The following is a 15,380-nucleotide window of genomic DNA, read 5'->3' as shown; positions in this document are numbered from 1 at the left end:
TGAAGGTTCAGGCTTATAAGAGGGTTTGATATTAAAGGAGAATAAGTGGTCTTTCACTGATAGATAGTAGACCTTTAAAATACATCTTCTTTGGGCCAGGTGCAGTGGCTCATGCCTGTAGTCCCAGCACCTCAAGAGGCCTAGGTGGAAGGATAACCAGGAATTCAAGACCAGCCTGGGGAACATAGCAAGATCCTGTCTCTATTAAAAAATAAATTGACCAAGCATGGTGGTGGACACCTGTAGTCCCAGCTATTCAGAAGGCTGAGGCAGGAGGATCACTTGAGTCCAAGCTACAGTGAGCTATAATCATACCACTGCACTCCAGCCTGGACAACAGAGCAAGATCCCATCTCTAAAATAAATAAATAAATAAATAACTTCTTAGAGCATTAAATATTTCCATATAAATGAAGGCATTATTTTCTTAACATTAGCAGAAATTTTGAATCTTTTGTTAGATATGCCTTAAAATTCAGGCTTTTAATTCAGCTAGTTAAAAAAATAGCTGTCTGGTTTTTTTCTTAAATGTTTGCTTTTTGCCAGGCACTATTCTAAGCACAGTGTATGTATTAACTCACTTAACGTAATAATTCTGTGATAGATAATTTCCTTACGACCATTGTAGCAGTAGAGAAACTGAGGCCCAGAGAGGTTAAATAATTTACCCAAAGTCATTCAGCTAGTTAGTGGCATGGTATGGATTAATATCCCAAGAGTTTGTGCTCTTGAACATTACGCTATTATGTCTCAGAGAATCTGGTCAATTATGACAGTTCTTGTTTGGTGACTAAAAGAAGAAAGAGTAAAAATAAACTTTTAGTAGTTTGCATAGACTCAAAGCATAGGGTGTTACAGAGTATTTAGTAATATAACCAGATCCTCGTTTTTCCTTTTTAAATTATTCAAGTTATATATATTGTTAGATTCTTTTTGAAAGTTAATATATAACTACCTTTTTAAAAAAGATTCATAAAACCTTTGTTTTTCTCTATAGCTTGACTCATGGTATGTTATTTTAAATGGCACTGTGGAAATCAGTCATCCAGATGGAAAAGTTGAAAATTTGTTTATGGGAAATAGTTTTGGAATTACTCCCACTCTGGATAAGCAGTACATGCATGGAATTGTCAGGACTAAAGTAGATGATTGTCAGGTAAGATTATCTCCTTGGTCAAGTCTTCTTGCTTGTCTGTTGATTTAAAGTAGCTCAGCCTGTTTTGTCTTCCTCAAAAGAAAATAGCTTTATTTGAGAATTAGGAGTTTCAATAGCTCACAGTTAATAAAGGAAACTAGATTTTGTATCTGCCTCACATATTTGTGGCATTTAACAAACTATAAATTTTCAAAAGAGATACACCAAATAAATGCTGGTTTGTTACATTTCTATTTGATATTAGCCAGCTCAGAGTCCTTTATTTAAAAAAAATAGAGGAAAGAAATAGGAACTTCTGAGTTGTTTGTTTCTAACTTACTCCTGCTTCATGTTTTCTTTGCATAGTGTCAGTTTTGAGAGAAGTAGTTCACTTCTCCTTTTAAAGAGCGAAATTCAAACAGATTAGACTTCTTTAGTCTCTTCGTATGTGAATTGTTTCACCTTGATTTTTGTTAAAGATTAAAGGAATTAAGTGAAAAAGAACTAATGCCACCAGATTTCTTACCTTTGTGCTCTGCTTTGGTACATAGTGATATATTTATGTACTATAGGTTCATTAATTGTCCCCATGTTGTTCTTGGACAGTTTGTCTGCATAGCCCAGCAAGATTATTGGAGAATTTTAAACCATGTGGAAAAAAATACCCATAAAGTTGAGGAAGAGGGAGAAATTGTTATGGTACATGAGCATCGGGAACTAGACCGGAGTGGAACCAGGAAAGGACACATTGTAATCAAGGTGGGTGTTTTTACTTATTATTCTAGTCACTGATAGAATAAAGCTTTCGTCTTGTTTTAAACTATTTTTTAAGTAGTGCAAGATAATTCATTAATACTTTGGAATCTAACTTAAATGTTGACTCTCTGTTTTTTTCTAAATTTTTTTTTTTTTTTTTTTTTTTTGACGGTTTTTCGCTCTGTCACCCAAGCTGGAGTGCAGTAGTGCAATCTCAGCTCACTACAACCTCCACCTCCCAGGTTCAAGCGATTCTTCTGTCTCAGCCTCCTGAGTAGCTGAGATTACAGGCGTGCACCACCACGCCCGGCTAATTTTTGTATTTTTAGTAGAGATGGGGTTTCACCATCTTGGCTAGGCTGGTCTTGAACTCCTGACCCTGTGATCCTCCCACCTCGGCCTCCCAAAGTGCTGGGATCACAGGTTTGAGCCACCATGCCCGACCTCGAAGGTGGTTTTTACACATTTTAATGATGAAGGATGACTTATTGCCATTTAATATCAGAGTAGGTAGGGTATTATTTTAGAATATACTGATCAGAGTTTTCCTTTTCAAACTTAATATTGTATGCCACTGCGAGTGGGAGTCAGTTTCATCAAAGACCACAATATTTAGAAACAAAACAAAATTTAAGGACCAGCCATAAAAGTGTAAGTAATCCTAGGTTAAGATGCAGAGTGCTTCTGGATCTCTGTGGCACTGAAATATGCATTAACTTCTCTGAACCTCACTTTTCTTATCTGAATATGGAAGTAATTCAAGACTTTATTAGGGCTAAATGAGGTAAATCAAAAGCCTTAGCACAATTGTAGAGTCTGAATATTAACCCCCATACTGTTTTCTCTTGTATAAGTTCTGCCCTCTCCTAATGTTTACCTTCTCTCCTCCTTATCTCTTTAAAGACTTGGATATAAACTGAACAATTATAGTTGAAAGAGGGGAAATAAACACATAACTTTCTCTTTTCAAGCTAGTCTTGGCAAAATTACTGCCACTATTAATTGCAGATGAAGCAGTTTACTTAGTAATATGAGGGAGTTAAGTCAGAGAGATAATTTGAAAACTGATGTCATACTTCTTCTTCCCTTAGAGTCAGGCTATTCCGCAGAGATCTTTCTTTTCCTAAACGGATGAGTGTAAGCTTTGTATGTAGAAATGATTAACATATTGGTGGAATGCCATAGGCTTACACATATAGTTTTTCATTTTAATTCATTTTTATCTTTTTGTGAGGACTCATGTGTTTTAGTAATTTATTTCTAAACAATTTCAAACTTACAGAAAAGTTTCTAGAACAGTAGAGAGATCTGTCAGTGATTCCTCAACTGTTAATATTTTCACCACATTTGCTCCATTATCAGTCTTTTTCTGAACCATTTGAGAGCAGTCTGCAAATGTGATGGCTCATCACTCCTAAATATCTTGTTGTTTATTTCCTAAAAACAAGGACACTCTCTGACATAAACACCATAGAATCCTTCAAGTTAGGAAGTAAACATTGCTAAAATAAAACCATTCAGGGCCGGGCATGGTGGCTCACGCCTGTAATCCCAGCACTTTGGGAGGCCAAGGTAGACGGATCACTTGAGGTCAGGAGTTTAAGACCAGCCTGGCCAACATGGTGAAACCCCATTTCTACTAAAAATACAGAAATTAGCCAGGCGTGGTGGTGGCTGCCTGTAATCCCAGCTACTTGGGAGGCTGAAGCAGGAGAATTGCTTGGACCCAGGAGGCGGAGGTTGGAGTGAGCCGAGATCACACCATTGTACTCCAGCCTGGGTGACAGAGGGAGACTGTGTCTCAAAAACAAACAAACTAACTAACAAAAAACGGACTCAGTCTAGAAATCCTATTTAGATTTTCACCAGCTATCCCAATAATAACTTATTTCTGGTCTAGAATGTTGTCCAAGAACACAGTTGCATTTAGTTGTCATGTCACTTCAGTTTATACAAGTTCCTCAGTCCTTCACTGTTGTTAATATCCTTAGCAGTTTTAAAGAATACAGATCTTACATCCTGAAGTATTACCCTCCACCTGGATCTTTCCAGTATTTCCTCATGACCAGATAGATTCAAGTCGTGCTTTCCTGGCAGGAGTTCACAAAACTCAGAGAGCACACAATGTCAACCTGTTGTCCTACCAGTGGTGAAGTTAGCCATGATTACCTGATCAAGTTGGTGTCTGTCTGCCCAGTTTCTTCAGTGTGAAGTCATCATTTTACCCTTTGTAACTGATAAATATTTGGTGGAGAGATGTTTTGACAGAATCAAAATACTATCCTCAGACTTTTAGCTTATGTATAGTATGCACTGAGTACAAACTTCTGTTCACCACTTTTTACTTCCATTACTATTCTTGTCTGAAATGGTGATTTTAAAAATAATATCTTGTGCACTAACTCATTTTATTGTAGGAATGAACTGTCTATTCTTCATTAATTTATTTGTATTGGTATAAACTTATGTTACCATCATTATTATTCTAATCCTCAAATTGTCCCAGATTTTAGGTAGTGGGACTCTTAAACTGACTCCTGTATTTTTTGACGTATCCCCGTCATTTGAGCACGTCTGTATAATCTGGCAAATAATAAGGCTCATCGTGAACTTAACTGTACCAGCTTGTAATTAGCCATGTCTCAAGAAGACCCTGGATCTTTCTAATCAAATGTAGTATTTATAAACCAAGATCTGGGCATTCACTGTATTCATTGCTACTGAAGTGTCATTGCTTTTATTAGAGTCTTTCATCAGAGCTAGGAAATATATGTATGTATTTGTTATAAACACATACACATCTATAATTTTATATATATATTAAACAAACATGAGTTACAATTCCACTACTACCTGTAATTCCAGTTCCAGTACCAGCACCACAGTTTTTCCTAGTCTTTTCCCTTCTATATTTGTAAATACCTTCTCCAGCAGTGCCTCTTGTTATACCCTGTGTATTATTTGCTCATTGTAAGCAGTTTCTACCATGCCAGTATAACAACACCAGCCATCTCTTCTGCTTGCTACCTCTGTGCACCCTGTCTTCCAGCATCCTACCTTCTAATATATTTTACAATAGATTTTGAACACTGTGTTGATTTTTTTAAATGAAAGTTCAGAACATTGAAAATACTTGAACATAAATTTGCCATGAGTTTATATACACCTTAAAATAAATGTTTCCAGATTCTGATTGCATGATGATGGGTTGCTTTTGTGACAGAAATATTGAAAATGTATTATTTTTACTGTACTACAATCTTCACATTCAGATTTAATTGCAAATCATAACCATCTTTTGCTCATAGAAGGATTGACCATTTGGGTTTTTTTTTTTTTGGTTTTTTTTTGGTTGTTGTTGTTTTTTGAGACAAAGTCTTGCTCTGTCACCCAGGCTGGAGTGCAGTGGCACGATCTTGGCTCACTGCAACCTTTGCCTCTCAGGTTCAGGCAACTCTTGCGCCTCAGTCTCCCAGGTAGCTGTGACCACAGGCGCATGCCATCACTCACAGCTGTTTTTGTTTGTTTGTTTGTTTTTGTGTTTTTAGTAGAGGTGGGGTTTTGACATTTTGGCCAGACTGATCTCTAACTCCTGACCTCAAGTGATCCTCAGGTCAAGGCCAGGCATGGTGCCTCAGACATGTAATCCCAGCACTTTGGGAGGCCAAGGTGGGCTCCCAAAGTGCTGGCATTACAGGTGTAAGCCATCGCACTTGGCCTTGACTTTCTGTTTACTCATAATCACCCAGAAAGCAGTTATTACTTTTCATTTCATTCATTTCTTCATTCAGTTCATTTCTTCATTTATTCAGCAACACCGACTTTATGGTACTCTATGCCAGGCCCTGTGTGAGATCTGGGAGATACTAATATATACTTAGATTCTGCCATCAGTGAACTCACAGTCTTTTGAGAAAGACAGGCGATAGTTTCAGCATAACTTGATAAATCTCAAGATGGAAGAGCAAGAGAGACATAAAAAGAGGGATCTAAATTAGGCTAGAAGAAATAGCAAGGAGCAGATATAGGGTGGAAGGGTGGCCCAGACAGAGAAATATGCATGTGCTATATAAAACTGCATAATATATTTAAGAAAAAGCAGGAAATTTGTATGGCTGGGATCAAGGGCATTTTGAGGTAAGATAGATTTTAGTCTAAAGAGATAAGGGCTCATCTTTAAATAAAATTTAGAATGTGTGACCTAGTCTCTATAGGGACCCTGCCTCTGTGATTTTGCCTTCAGAATAATGGCCTCTCTAACATGTTGATCAGTTTCCGTCTCTCACTCAGGTATTCTAGGAAATGGAATTAAGTGACCCTAAACCAGGATTGGCCTGAATAATAAAACAATGTGGTACTCTTAGTCTTAGGATGTTTTTGGAGGATAGGAGAATAAGAATGACCTATGATTTTCTTATCACTTAAGGAGGTTGTTTCTGACTTCCTTCTAGAGAAACAATTTTCATACCTTATTTTTAATAAATAAAATAGGGGCAGGCACAGTGGCTCACGCCTGTAATCCCAGCACTTTGGGAGGCCATGGAGGGTGGATCACGAGGTCAGGAGTTCGAGACCAGCCTGACCAACATGGTGAAACCCTGTCTCTACTAAAAATACAAAAATTAGCCGGGCGTGGTGGTGCACGCCTGTCATCACAGCTACTCAGGAGGCTGAGGCAGGAGAATTGCTTGAACCCAGAAGGCGGAAGTTGCAGTGAGCTGAGATCACGCAGCTGCACTCCAGCCTGGGCAACAGAGCCAGACGATGTCTCAAAAATAAATAAATAAAAATAAACTACCTTTTAATAAAGTACCTTTAATAAATAAGGTACCTTTTTATTTTTAATAAATTCTTACATAAAGAACATTGTTAGTATTAATGTATGTTTACCATACAGTTATTCTAGTGGATGAATGCAACAAATTGAAGATTGGGTGTTATGGGTAATGGTTTTTATATCAGGCTTAACATCTTGTTTCTGTATTTGTTCTTGTGCCAACCTTTGAAAAAACTACAAAGGGTAGTAAACATTGGTTCAGAAGCTCAAAGAAGAGCAGTATGGAAATGTTGGTTTATATTCTTTCTTTTTGAGACAAAGTCTCGCTCTTGTGGCCCAAGCTGGAGTGCAATGGCATGATCTCAGCTCGCTGCAACCTCCACCTCCCAGGTTCAAGCAGTTCTCCTGCCTCACCCTCCTGAGTAGCTGGGATTACAGGTGCCTGCTACCACAACCAGCCAATTTTTGTATTTTTAGTAGAGATGGGGTTTCACCAGGTTGGCCAGGCTGGTCTTGAACTCTGGATCTCAGGTTATCCACCTGCCTCTGCCTCCCAAAGTGCTAGGATTACAGGCATCAGCCACACTGCTCCTGGCCTGTTTATATTCTTTTATAAGGTTGGAAATAAGCATTTAAAACTCTGAATTAATTTCAAAACTGTCAGTAGAACTTCTGGTTCCTCTCAATATGGTGACCTAGCATGGAGAGGAAACTGTATGAGAGGAACTGTAGAAAAGGAAACATTTATTCTGGGAAGTACCAATAATAATAATACAGGCTCTCTTGAACTGGTGTGTTCTTCCTACAGCCTGGTCAGAAAAGATTTTTGAGGTGGATTAAATTTGGAGAAAAGCTTTCTTTTTTCTTTTTTTCTTTCTTTCTTCCCTTTCATTCCTTCTTTTTTCTTTCTTTCTTTAGTTTAACTTTCACCTCTTTTGTTGCCTTGAGACAGTAAGTGCATGCCCTGGTTGTAGGAGAAGTGGCAATAACAGCCCACACCAGAGCTAAGTTAGTGAAGTTCAGAGGTCCTGCTATGATGAAATGCCAGTGAAAACAGCTTCAGCTGAGTGAGTGCTGTTGGCTATCTATTTCTCTGCCTTTTCTGTGTCTCAGCCTCTGGATGCTGGTGGATTACAATTAAGTTTGGATTCCAATTCTCCCAGCGCTAAGGATTTAAGGGCGAAACTCTACTTTGATGATTTGTCTAATCAAGTAGCTACAAAGGGGAGTAATCAACAGTAGTTCTTTGGTTGTTGGGTCATTTATTTTCTAATCCTTCCTATCCTTGGATTTTTAGGCAACACCTGAGCGTCTCATAATGCATTTAATAGAAGAACATTCTATCGTGGATCCAACTTATATAGAAGATTTTCTATTAACTTATAGGACATTTCTTGAAAGTCCTTTGGATGTTGGGATCAAACTATTGGAATGGTTTAAGATCGACAGCTTAAGAGATAAGGTTGGTTTTATAAAGGGAATGAAAGTGATTTTAACCCGAAATTTTATTCATGAAATTTTTATAGTTGATAGATTACATGTTTATTATGATATTAAGATTCAGCACACCTAAAAAAATTAGTGAATCTGAAAGACATTCTCTGCTTACTTTTATGACAGAATAGCATGTTAAAAGTGGATGAGAGCCTTAAAAGGCAAAAAGTGAAATAAAGCTCTGGTATAGCTATAAGTTCGGGAAACATAATAGTTACATGAGAGTATTTTAGAATTTTACCGAAATATTTGATTGTTTCTGGAGATCAATAAAACATTTTAAAACGGATTTAATATTTTAAAAAGAATATTCATCAAATATATTTTTTCAAGAGGGCAGATTGCTTTTAAGTTTCAAAATTGGAATATATTTATTTTCTTGAGTTAATTTATAATCATTTGAAAATAATTTATCAAACCTTAATATATCCTGTGACTTATTTAAATCTACCTTTTGAATTTTTTTTGTATTATTGTTCATTATTTTAAATTATCTTCATGGGATATGTTTGTACATTTAATGAAAAGACTAGTGATACCTCCACAAATTGGTAAGGAATAAGTTGTTTCAAGAAAATAAAAGTAGGATCATAATTGCCTGGTGTGTCTTTTCGAATTATATTTTAAAGGAAATAAACTGGTTGCAGGTAGACCGCAGAATTATGTAGGAGACTAACATCTAAAACTGCAGGCTTGCACACCTCTCACATTTTTTCTTAGAATTAAATATATTTACTTTAGTTGCCAAAAAAATAAAGGTGTGCTTTGGGAATGAACAAAAATATGATTTAGTAATAATTATCCATGTGCAAAAGAATGAAAATGGATTGTTACCTTATACTCTAAACAAAAATGTACTCAAAGTGGATCAGAGACAGAAGAGCTAAAACTATAATGCCTTAAAAGAGAAGATACGGGTAGATTATCATGGTCTTGGATTTGGCGATGGTTTCTCAAATATGAAAACACGACACCCAAGCACAAGCAACAAAAGAAAAAAATAGATAATTGGACCTCATCAAAATTAAAATTATTTTTGCATCAAAGGACACTGTCAAGAAAGATAAGACATTGCACAGAATAAGAGAAAATTATATATCTGATAAAGGTTTAATATCCAAGATATTTTACAACTCAACAACGAAAAGACAGCACAGTTTAAACATGGACCAAGGACTTGCATAGACATTTCTCCAAAGAAGATATGTAAATGGCCAACAGGCACATGACAAAGATGTTCAATATCTTTTTTTTGTTTGTTTGTTTATGTTATCACTTACCAGAAACAAGTTTCACATATTAATGTAGTCATACCTGTTAGTCTTGTTCTTTTTGGTTTCTTCTGTTTTTGTTTTTTGTTTTTTTTTATACTATTAAGTTCTAGGGTACATGTACACAACGTGCAGGTTTGTTACATATGTATACATGTGCCATGTTGGTGTGCTGCACCCATTAACTTGTCATTTACATTAGGTATATCTCCTAATGCTATCCTTCCCCACTCCTCCCACCCCAAAACAGGCCCCGGTGTGTGATGTTCCCCTTCCTGTGTCCAAGTGTTCTCATTGTTCAGTTCCCACCAATGAGTGAGAACATGCGGCGTTTGGTTTTCTGTTCTTGCAATAGTTTGCTGAGAATGATGGTTTCCAGCTGCATCCATGTCCCTACAAAGGACATGAACTCATCCTTTTTTATGGCTGCATAGTATTCCATGGTGTATATGTGCCACATTTTCTTAATCCAGTCTATCATTGATGGACATTTGGGTTGATTCCAAGTCTTTGCTATTGTGAATAATGCTGCAATAAATATACCTGTGTATGTCTCTTTATAGCAGCATGATTTATAATCCTTTGGGTATATCCCCAGTAATGGGATGGCTGGGTCAAATGGTATTTCTAGGTCTAGATCCTTGAGGAGTCGCCACACTGTCTTCCACAATGGTCGAACTAGTTTACAGTCCCCCCAACAGTGTAAAAGTGTTCCTATTTCTCCACATCCTCTCTGGCACCTGTTGTTTCCTGACTTTTTAATGATCGCCATTCTAACTGGTGTGAGATGTTATCTCATTGTGGTTTTGATTTGCATTTCTCTATGGCTAGTGATGATGAACATTTTTTCATGTGTCTGTTGGCTGCATAAATGTCTTCTTTTGAGATGTGTCTGTTCATATCCTTTGCCCACTTTTTGATGGGGTTGTTTGTTTTTTTCTTGTAAATTTGTTTGAGTTCTTTGTAGGATCTGGATATTAGCCCTTTGTCAGATGAGTAGATTGCAAAAATTTTCTCCCATTCTGTAGGTTGCCTGTTCACTCTGATGGTAGTTTCTTTTGCTATGCAGAAACTCTTTAGTTTAATTAGATCCCATTTGTCAATTTTGACTTTTGTTGCCATTGCTTTTGGTGTTTTAGACATGAAGTCCTTGCCCATGCCTGTGTCCTGAATGGTATTGCCTAGTTTTTCTTCTAGGGTTTTTATGGTTTTAGGTCTAACATTTAAGTCTTGAATCCATCTTGATTCAATATCATTAATCATAGAGAAATGCAGTCATAACCTCAATGAGATACCACTTTACACCCACTAGGATGGCTTTTAAAAAGGGGGAAGAAAGAAAAAGTAACAGACGTTGCCTACGGTATGGAGACATTGAACCCGCCTCCCCACCCCCACCCTACACACATTGATGATAGGAATGTAAAATGGTATTACCTCTGCGGAAAAACAGTTTGAGCAGTTCTTCAAAAAGTTAAACATAGAGTTACCATATAGCCCAGCAATTCTAATCCTAGGTATATACCCAAAGAATGAAAAACACATGTGCAAATGAAAACTTGCACATAAATATTTGTAGCAGCACTATTGACAATAGCCAAATGACCCAAATGCCCATCATGGATAAACAAAATGTGGTATAGCCATACAATAAAATATTATTCAGCCATAAGAAGAAAAGAAGTACTAATACTTTACTATACCATGATGAACCTTGAAAACATTAAGAAGCCAGTCACAAAAGACTAGGTATTGTATGATTCTATTTATGTGGAATAGCCAGGACAGACAAATAGACAGAAAAGCAGACTAGTAGCTGCCAGGGGCTGGAGAGAGGGCAGAATGGTAAGCGAATGCTGAATGAGTTTGAGGTTTTCTTTTGGAGTGATGAAAATGTTCCAGAACTCAGAACTAGACAATGGTGATGGTTACACAATATTGTTAAGGTACTAAATGCCACTGGATTATGAACTTTAAAATCATTAAAATAGTGAATTTTATGTGGATTCTACCACAGTTTAAAAAAATATGGCTCATTCCTTACATTGTTAGGCACTTTATTCAAATCAGCTTAATTTTTAACTTTTCTTGAGCAAAGTAAACGATTCTGCAGTTTGAAAATTTACAGTGTTTATAATGAAAGAAGTTTCAGATTTTTAAGAGTTTTTGTTTTGTTTTTTAATTTTTATAGAGACAGGGTTTTGCTATGCCCAGGCTGGTCTCAAACTCCTGGACTCAAGGGATCCTCCTTGCTTCAGCCACCTGAGTTGCTGGGATTGCAGGTGTGAGCCACCGCACAAGACTCAGATTTGTTTTTGTTACAATTTTGGTTAAACATGTTCTTGACCATGGAAACGCTTTTGATAGGGATTTTTGATTGATAGGATTGCCTGCTTTATGACATGAAGTTTGCATTTTAAGGTGCTACCTGAAATAGATATTCTGTGTACTTCTTTTATCTTAACAAACAGGCTTGTGTCTTCTCACTGAGTGGACAGAATCCTGGCTCTGTTACTTCTGTACACAGGGAAGCAAAAGCTCAAACTAAGCCATGCCTTTCTATTAGAATGAGCCTTTTTTACAAAGGGAGGAATCAAGAGGGTTGTCAGTTCTTCATGAGTTTTAGACATGCTTTTAGAATCTAGTTTTGCAGAAGGAATGCCTCTTATAACTGTATGCTGCCTATTTATGTTTCCACAGGTGACACGGATTGTATTATTATGGGTAAATAATCATTTTAATGATTTTGAAGGTGACCCTGCTATGACTCGATTTCTAGAGGAATTTGAAAAAAATCTGGAAGATACAGTAAGGCTAAAAATAATTTATATTCTTCAGAGTGTCGTGGTTTCCCCACCCCCAACACCAGCAAACTCAGAACAGCAGTAGCTTTCATCTCCTTTGTCTTAAATGTCCATTCTTAGAACTTCCAAATCTATATTTTAGAATTTTGTTCATTTATTCTTTGCCACCCCAATTAAAACAACATTTACACTCCTTCCTGACTCTTCCATTTCTTTTTTTTCTTTTCTTTTTTTTTTTTGAGACGGAGTCTCGCTCTGTTGCCCAGGCTGGAGTGCAGTGGCACAGTCTTGGCTCACTGCAATATCCGCCTTCTGGGTTCAAGCAATTCTCCTGCCTCAGCCTCCTGAGTAGATGGGACTTCAGGCGTGTGCCGCTACGCCCAGCTAGTTTTTGTATTTTTAGCAGAGACAGGGTTTCACCATATTGCCCAGGCTGGTCTTGAACTCCTGACCTCGTGATCTGCCCGCCTCAGCCTTCCAGAGTGCTGAGATTACAGGCGTGAGCCACCGTGCCCGGCCCTACTCTTCCATTTCTGTATTAAGACTAATGACATTCTTATCTCTTAGTCACTCAGGCTTATAAACCTGGTGTTACATGTGTACCCTCACTCTCTTGAATTCCCTGGCCAGGATTTCCAGTCAGTTGCTAAAGTCACCTAGGTCACTGATTTAGTCATATACCTGTATGTTCACATATTTTCTTATGGTCTCTCTCAGCCATTTCTTTTTTACTGCCTAGTTTAGGGCTTAATTATTTCATTATATCTGATCTGTTATAATAACCTGCTAACTGATCCTAGTTCTAGTTGCTCTTCTAGTTCATTCTGTGTGGCCAAAAGATTGCTTTTAAAACACACGTGTGATGACTATTATTCTCTTTGTCAGTAAACTATACTTACTACCAAAGCAGTTCCTCCCCCATATATTCAGGTCCCTTGCCTACCTTTTTGCCCTTTTTCCTGTGTACCCTAGATTATAGCCAAATCAAACTATTTTATTTTATTTTCCAGTTCTGCATCCAGACCATGCTAGAATTTTCTTTTCCTTGCCTATTGAAACTGTTTCATTTTCCAGTGCATATCCTAAATATCAAATCTATATTAAGACTTTCTAGGTTTCTTTTCTACATGGGATTCACCTTTTCTAAATGTACAGCAGCTAAGATAATTCCCTCAAAGTCCACAGTAGCTATTCATGAATTCATTTTATTCTCCCTGTCAGATATAAAACTTTGAGCTGTGACTTGGTTACCTGCTCCAAGTAACTTGAAATTTTAGGAAATAAGTAGTAATGTAGCATAGTGTTTTAGGAGTACAGTTCAAGCTCCACCATTTGCTAGAGTTGTAAACTCAGACAGATTGCCTGATCTTATGCCTGAGTTGTGTTATTTGTAAAGATAGTAGTTCCTAGTTCATTGAGATTGTTGTATGGATTATAATGAGCTGATAAGCATAACAGTCTGTACACAAAACCTGTCACATAGCAAATGCTCAAGAGCTGTAATTATTAGTTACAGAGCATAAGTGGATTGAATTGAATGAAGTGGGAAAAATTGACAAATCTGGTCCCTTTCGTTACTCCGTGGTTCCTGTTGACTTCTCAGCAGCGCATGTGCTCTATATAAAATGGGGAGAGTGAACAACACTGGGAACTTGTTTAAAGGGTTATAGAGGCACTCCACTATCATTTGACTCATCCTGTGTTGGTTGTGTAAATATTCAAGGGACATCAGAGTGTGGAAAAAAAAGTTATGGGATTTTTTTTCCACTAGTCAGTTAGCCATCAGGTATTCATTGCATTCTACTTTATACTCAAAGGCATTAATGTAGGATCAGAACAAATATTAAGACTTGGTGACTGCTTTAAAAAAAATAAAACTTTAGCTTTTTGTTATTGACATGAGATTTGCACATATTAACACTATTTGAGATAATTGAAACTGGAATTAGAACTGGAAGTCAGACTATTACTGAGTTTAAGGAAGAGCTAAAATAACACAAGAAGGAAGTCTTTTCTGGACGAGGTGAAAACTTGAATGTTTCTTTGAACATTGGACAGTATTTGAAAAGGTGGTTCAAGTCGTTCAAGGTTTTGAATAAAGATTTTAAAGATTCTGGTTTTATATAACAGCCAGGAGATAAGCAAGGTGGGAGAAGAGTGTGTATTAAGAAAAGTTTAAGAAATTATAAGTAATTTTTTGTCATCTCTCTGTAATTGAGACATCGCTTGGAAATCTTTTTTAACCTATGATAATTTAAAGGTCTTATAATCATATTAAGAAATCTCGTTGAGAGTGCTTTGAGTGGGAGTGCCCCCTTCTTCAGTTTTGTTTACCTCAGCTTATACATGTATATTTATAACTCTAATTCTAATAATTTTAGGTGACTTTTTAAAAACCTAGGAATAGATACATTTATATACATTTACCCTTTTCTGCTTTACAGAAGATGAATGGTCATCTCCGGTTATTGAATATTGCCTGTGCTGCAAAGGCTAAGTGGAGACAGGTTGTGCTGCAGAAGGCTTCCCGCGAGTCCCCTCTACAATTCAGCCTTAATGGAGGAAGTGAGAAGGGATTTGGTATTTTTGTTGAAGGAGTAGAACCTGGTAGCAAAGCTGCTGATTCAGGACTAAAACGTGGTGATCAGGTAAGTAGATAACCAACCACTTATATTCAAGCCTTCTTAAAAGTATTGTGCCTGCTGCTTTTGTTCTCATCTTCCAGAAAGCATGATCAGTTTAAGGAAATATTTTTCTGAGCCTTTTTTTAGAGGTAGTATCTGTACATGGTTTATTTTTAAAATGTATTTGTCATATATTTATTACTTTTAATGGAAAATTTGGTGTAGTGTGACCAGAAATAACATGGTCTACTGAGCTCTATCAACATGACCTCCTTTGAATGGGCCTGCCTATCCTTCATGGATTATAAGCTGGCAACTTGAGAATACTCCAGAACGATCAATATATGAATTAGCACCCTTGCAAGTTTTGAAGGAGACAGGACTTCTACCTCATAGCACTCTCAAATGTAAGTGGCTGCAGATTACTGAAGGTTATGGTAATCATTAAATTATGTTCATATGGTAACGTAACTATATCCATAAGCAAAGTGAGCCAAATGGGGGACTAGGAAAAAAGAC

General features: G+C 37.0%; 1 protein-coding gene across 5 annotated transcripts in view; it reads left to right on the top strand.

Moving 5' to 3' along the window:
- Window positions 1-15,380, top strand: part of RAPGEF6 (Rap guanine nucleotide exchange factor 6) — a 209,673-nt gene that overhangs the window by 124,862 nt on the left and 69,431 nt on the right. For all 5 annotated transcript variants that reach the window (XM_025387398.1, XM_025387400.1, XM_025387397.1 and 2 more), the window contains exons 10-14: window positions 998-1,156; window positions 1,742-1,894; window positions 7,966-8,130; window positions 12,134-12,241; window positions 14,682-14,885. In XM_025387398.1, coding sequence (XP_025243183.1) covers window positions 998-1,156; window positions 1,742-1,894; window positions 7,966-8,130; window positions 12,134-12,241; window positions 14,682-14,885 — 789 coding nt within the window. The remainder of the gene's footprint in view (window positions 1-997; window positions 1,157-1,741; window positions 1,895-7,965; window positions 8,131-12,133; window positions 12,242-14,681; window positions 14,886-15,380) is intronic.

The sequence above is a fragment of the Theropithecus gelada genome, chromosome 6 (genome assembly GCF_003255815.1).
Source record: "Theropithecus gelada isolate Dixy chromosome 6, Tgel_1.0, whole genome shotgun sequence".
NCBI lineage: Eukaryota > Metazoa > Chordata > Mammalia > Primates > Cercopithecidae > Theropithecus > Theropithecus gelada.
This window is presented reverse-complemented; position numbering and strand designations above follow the sequence as displayed.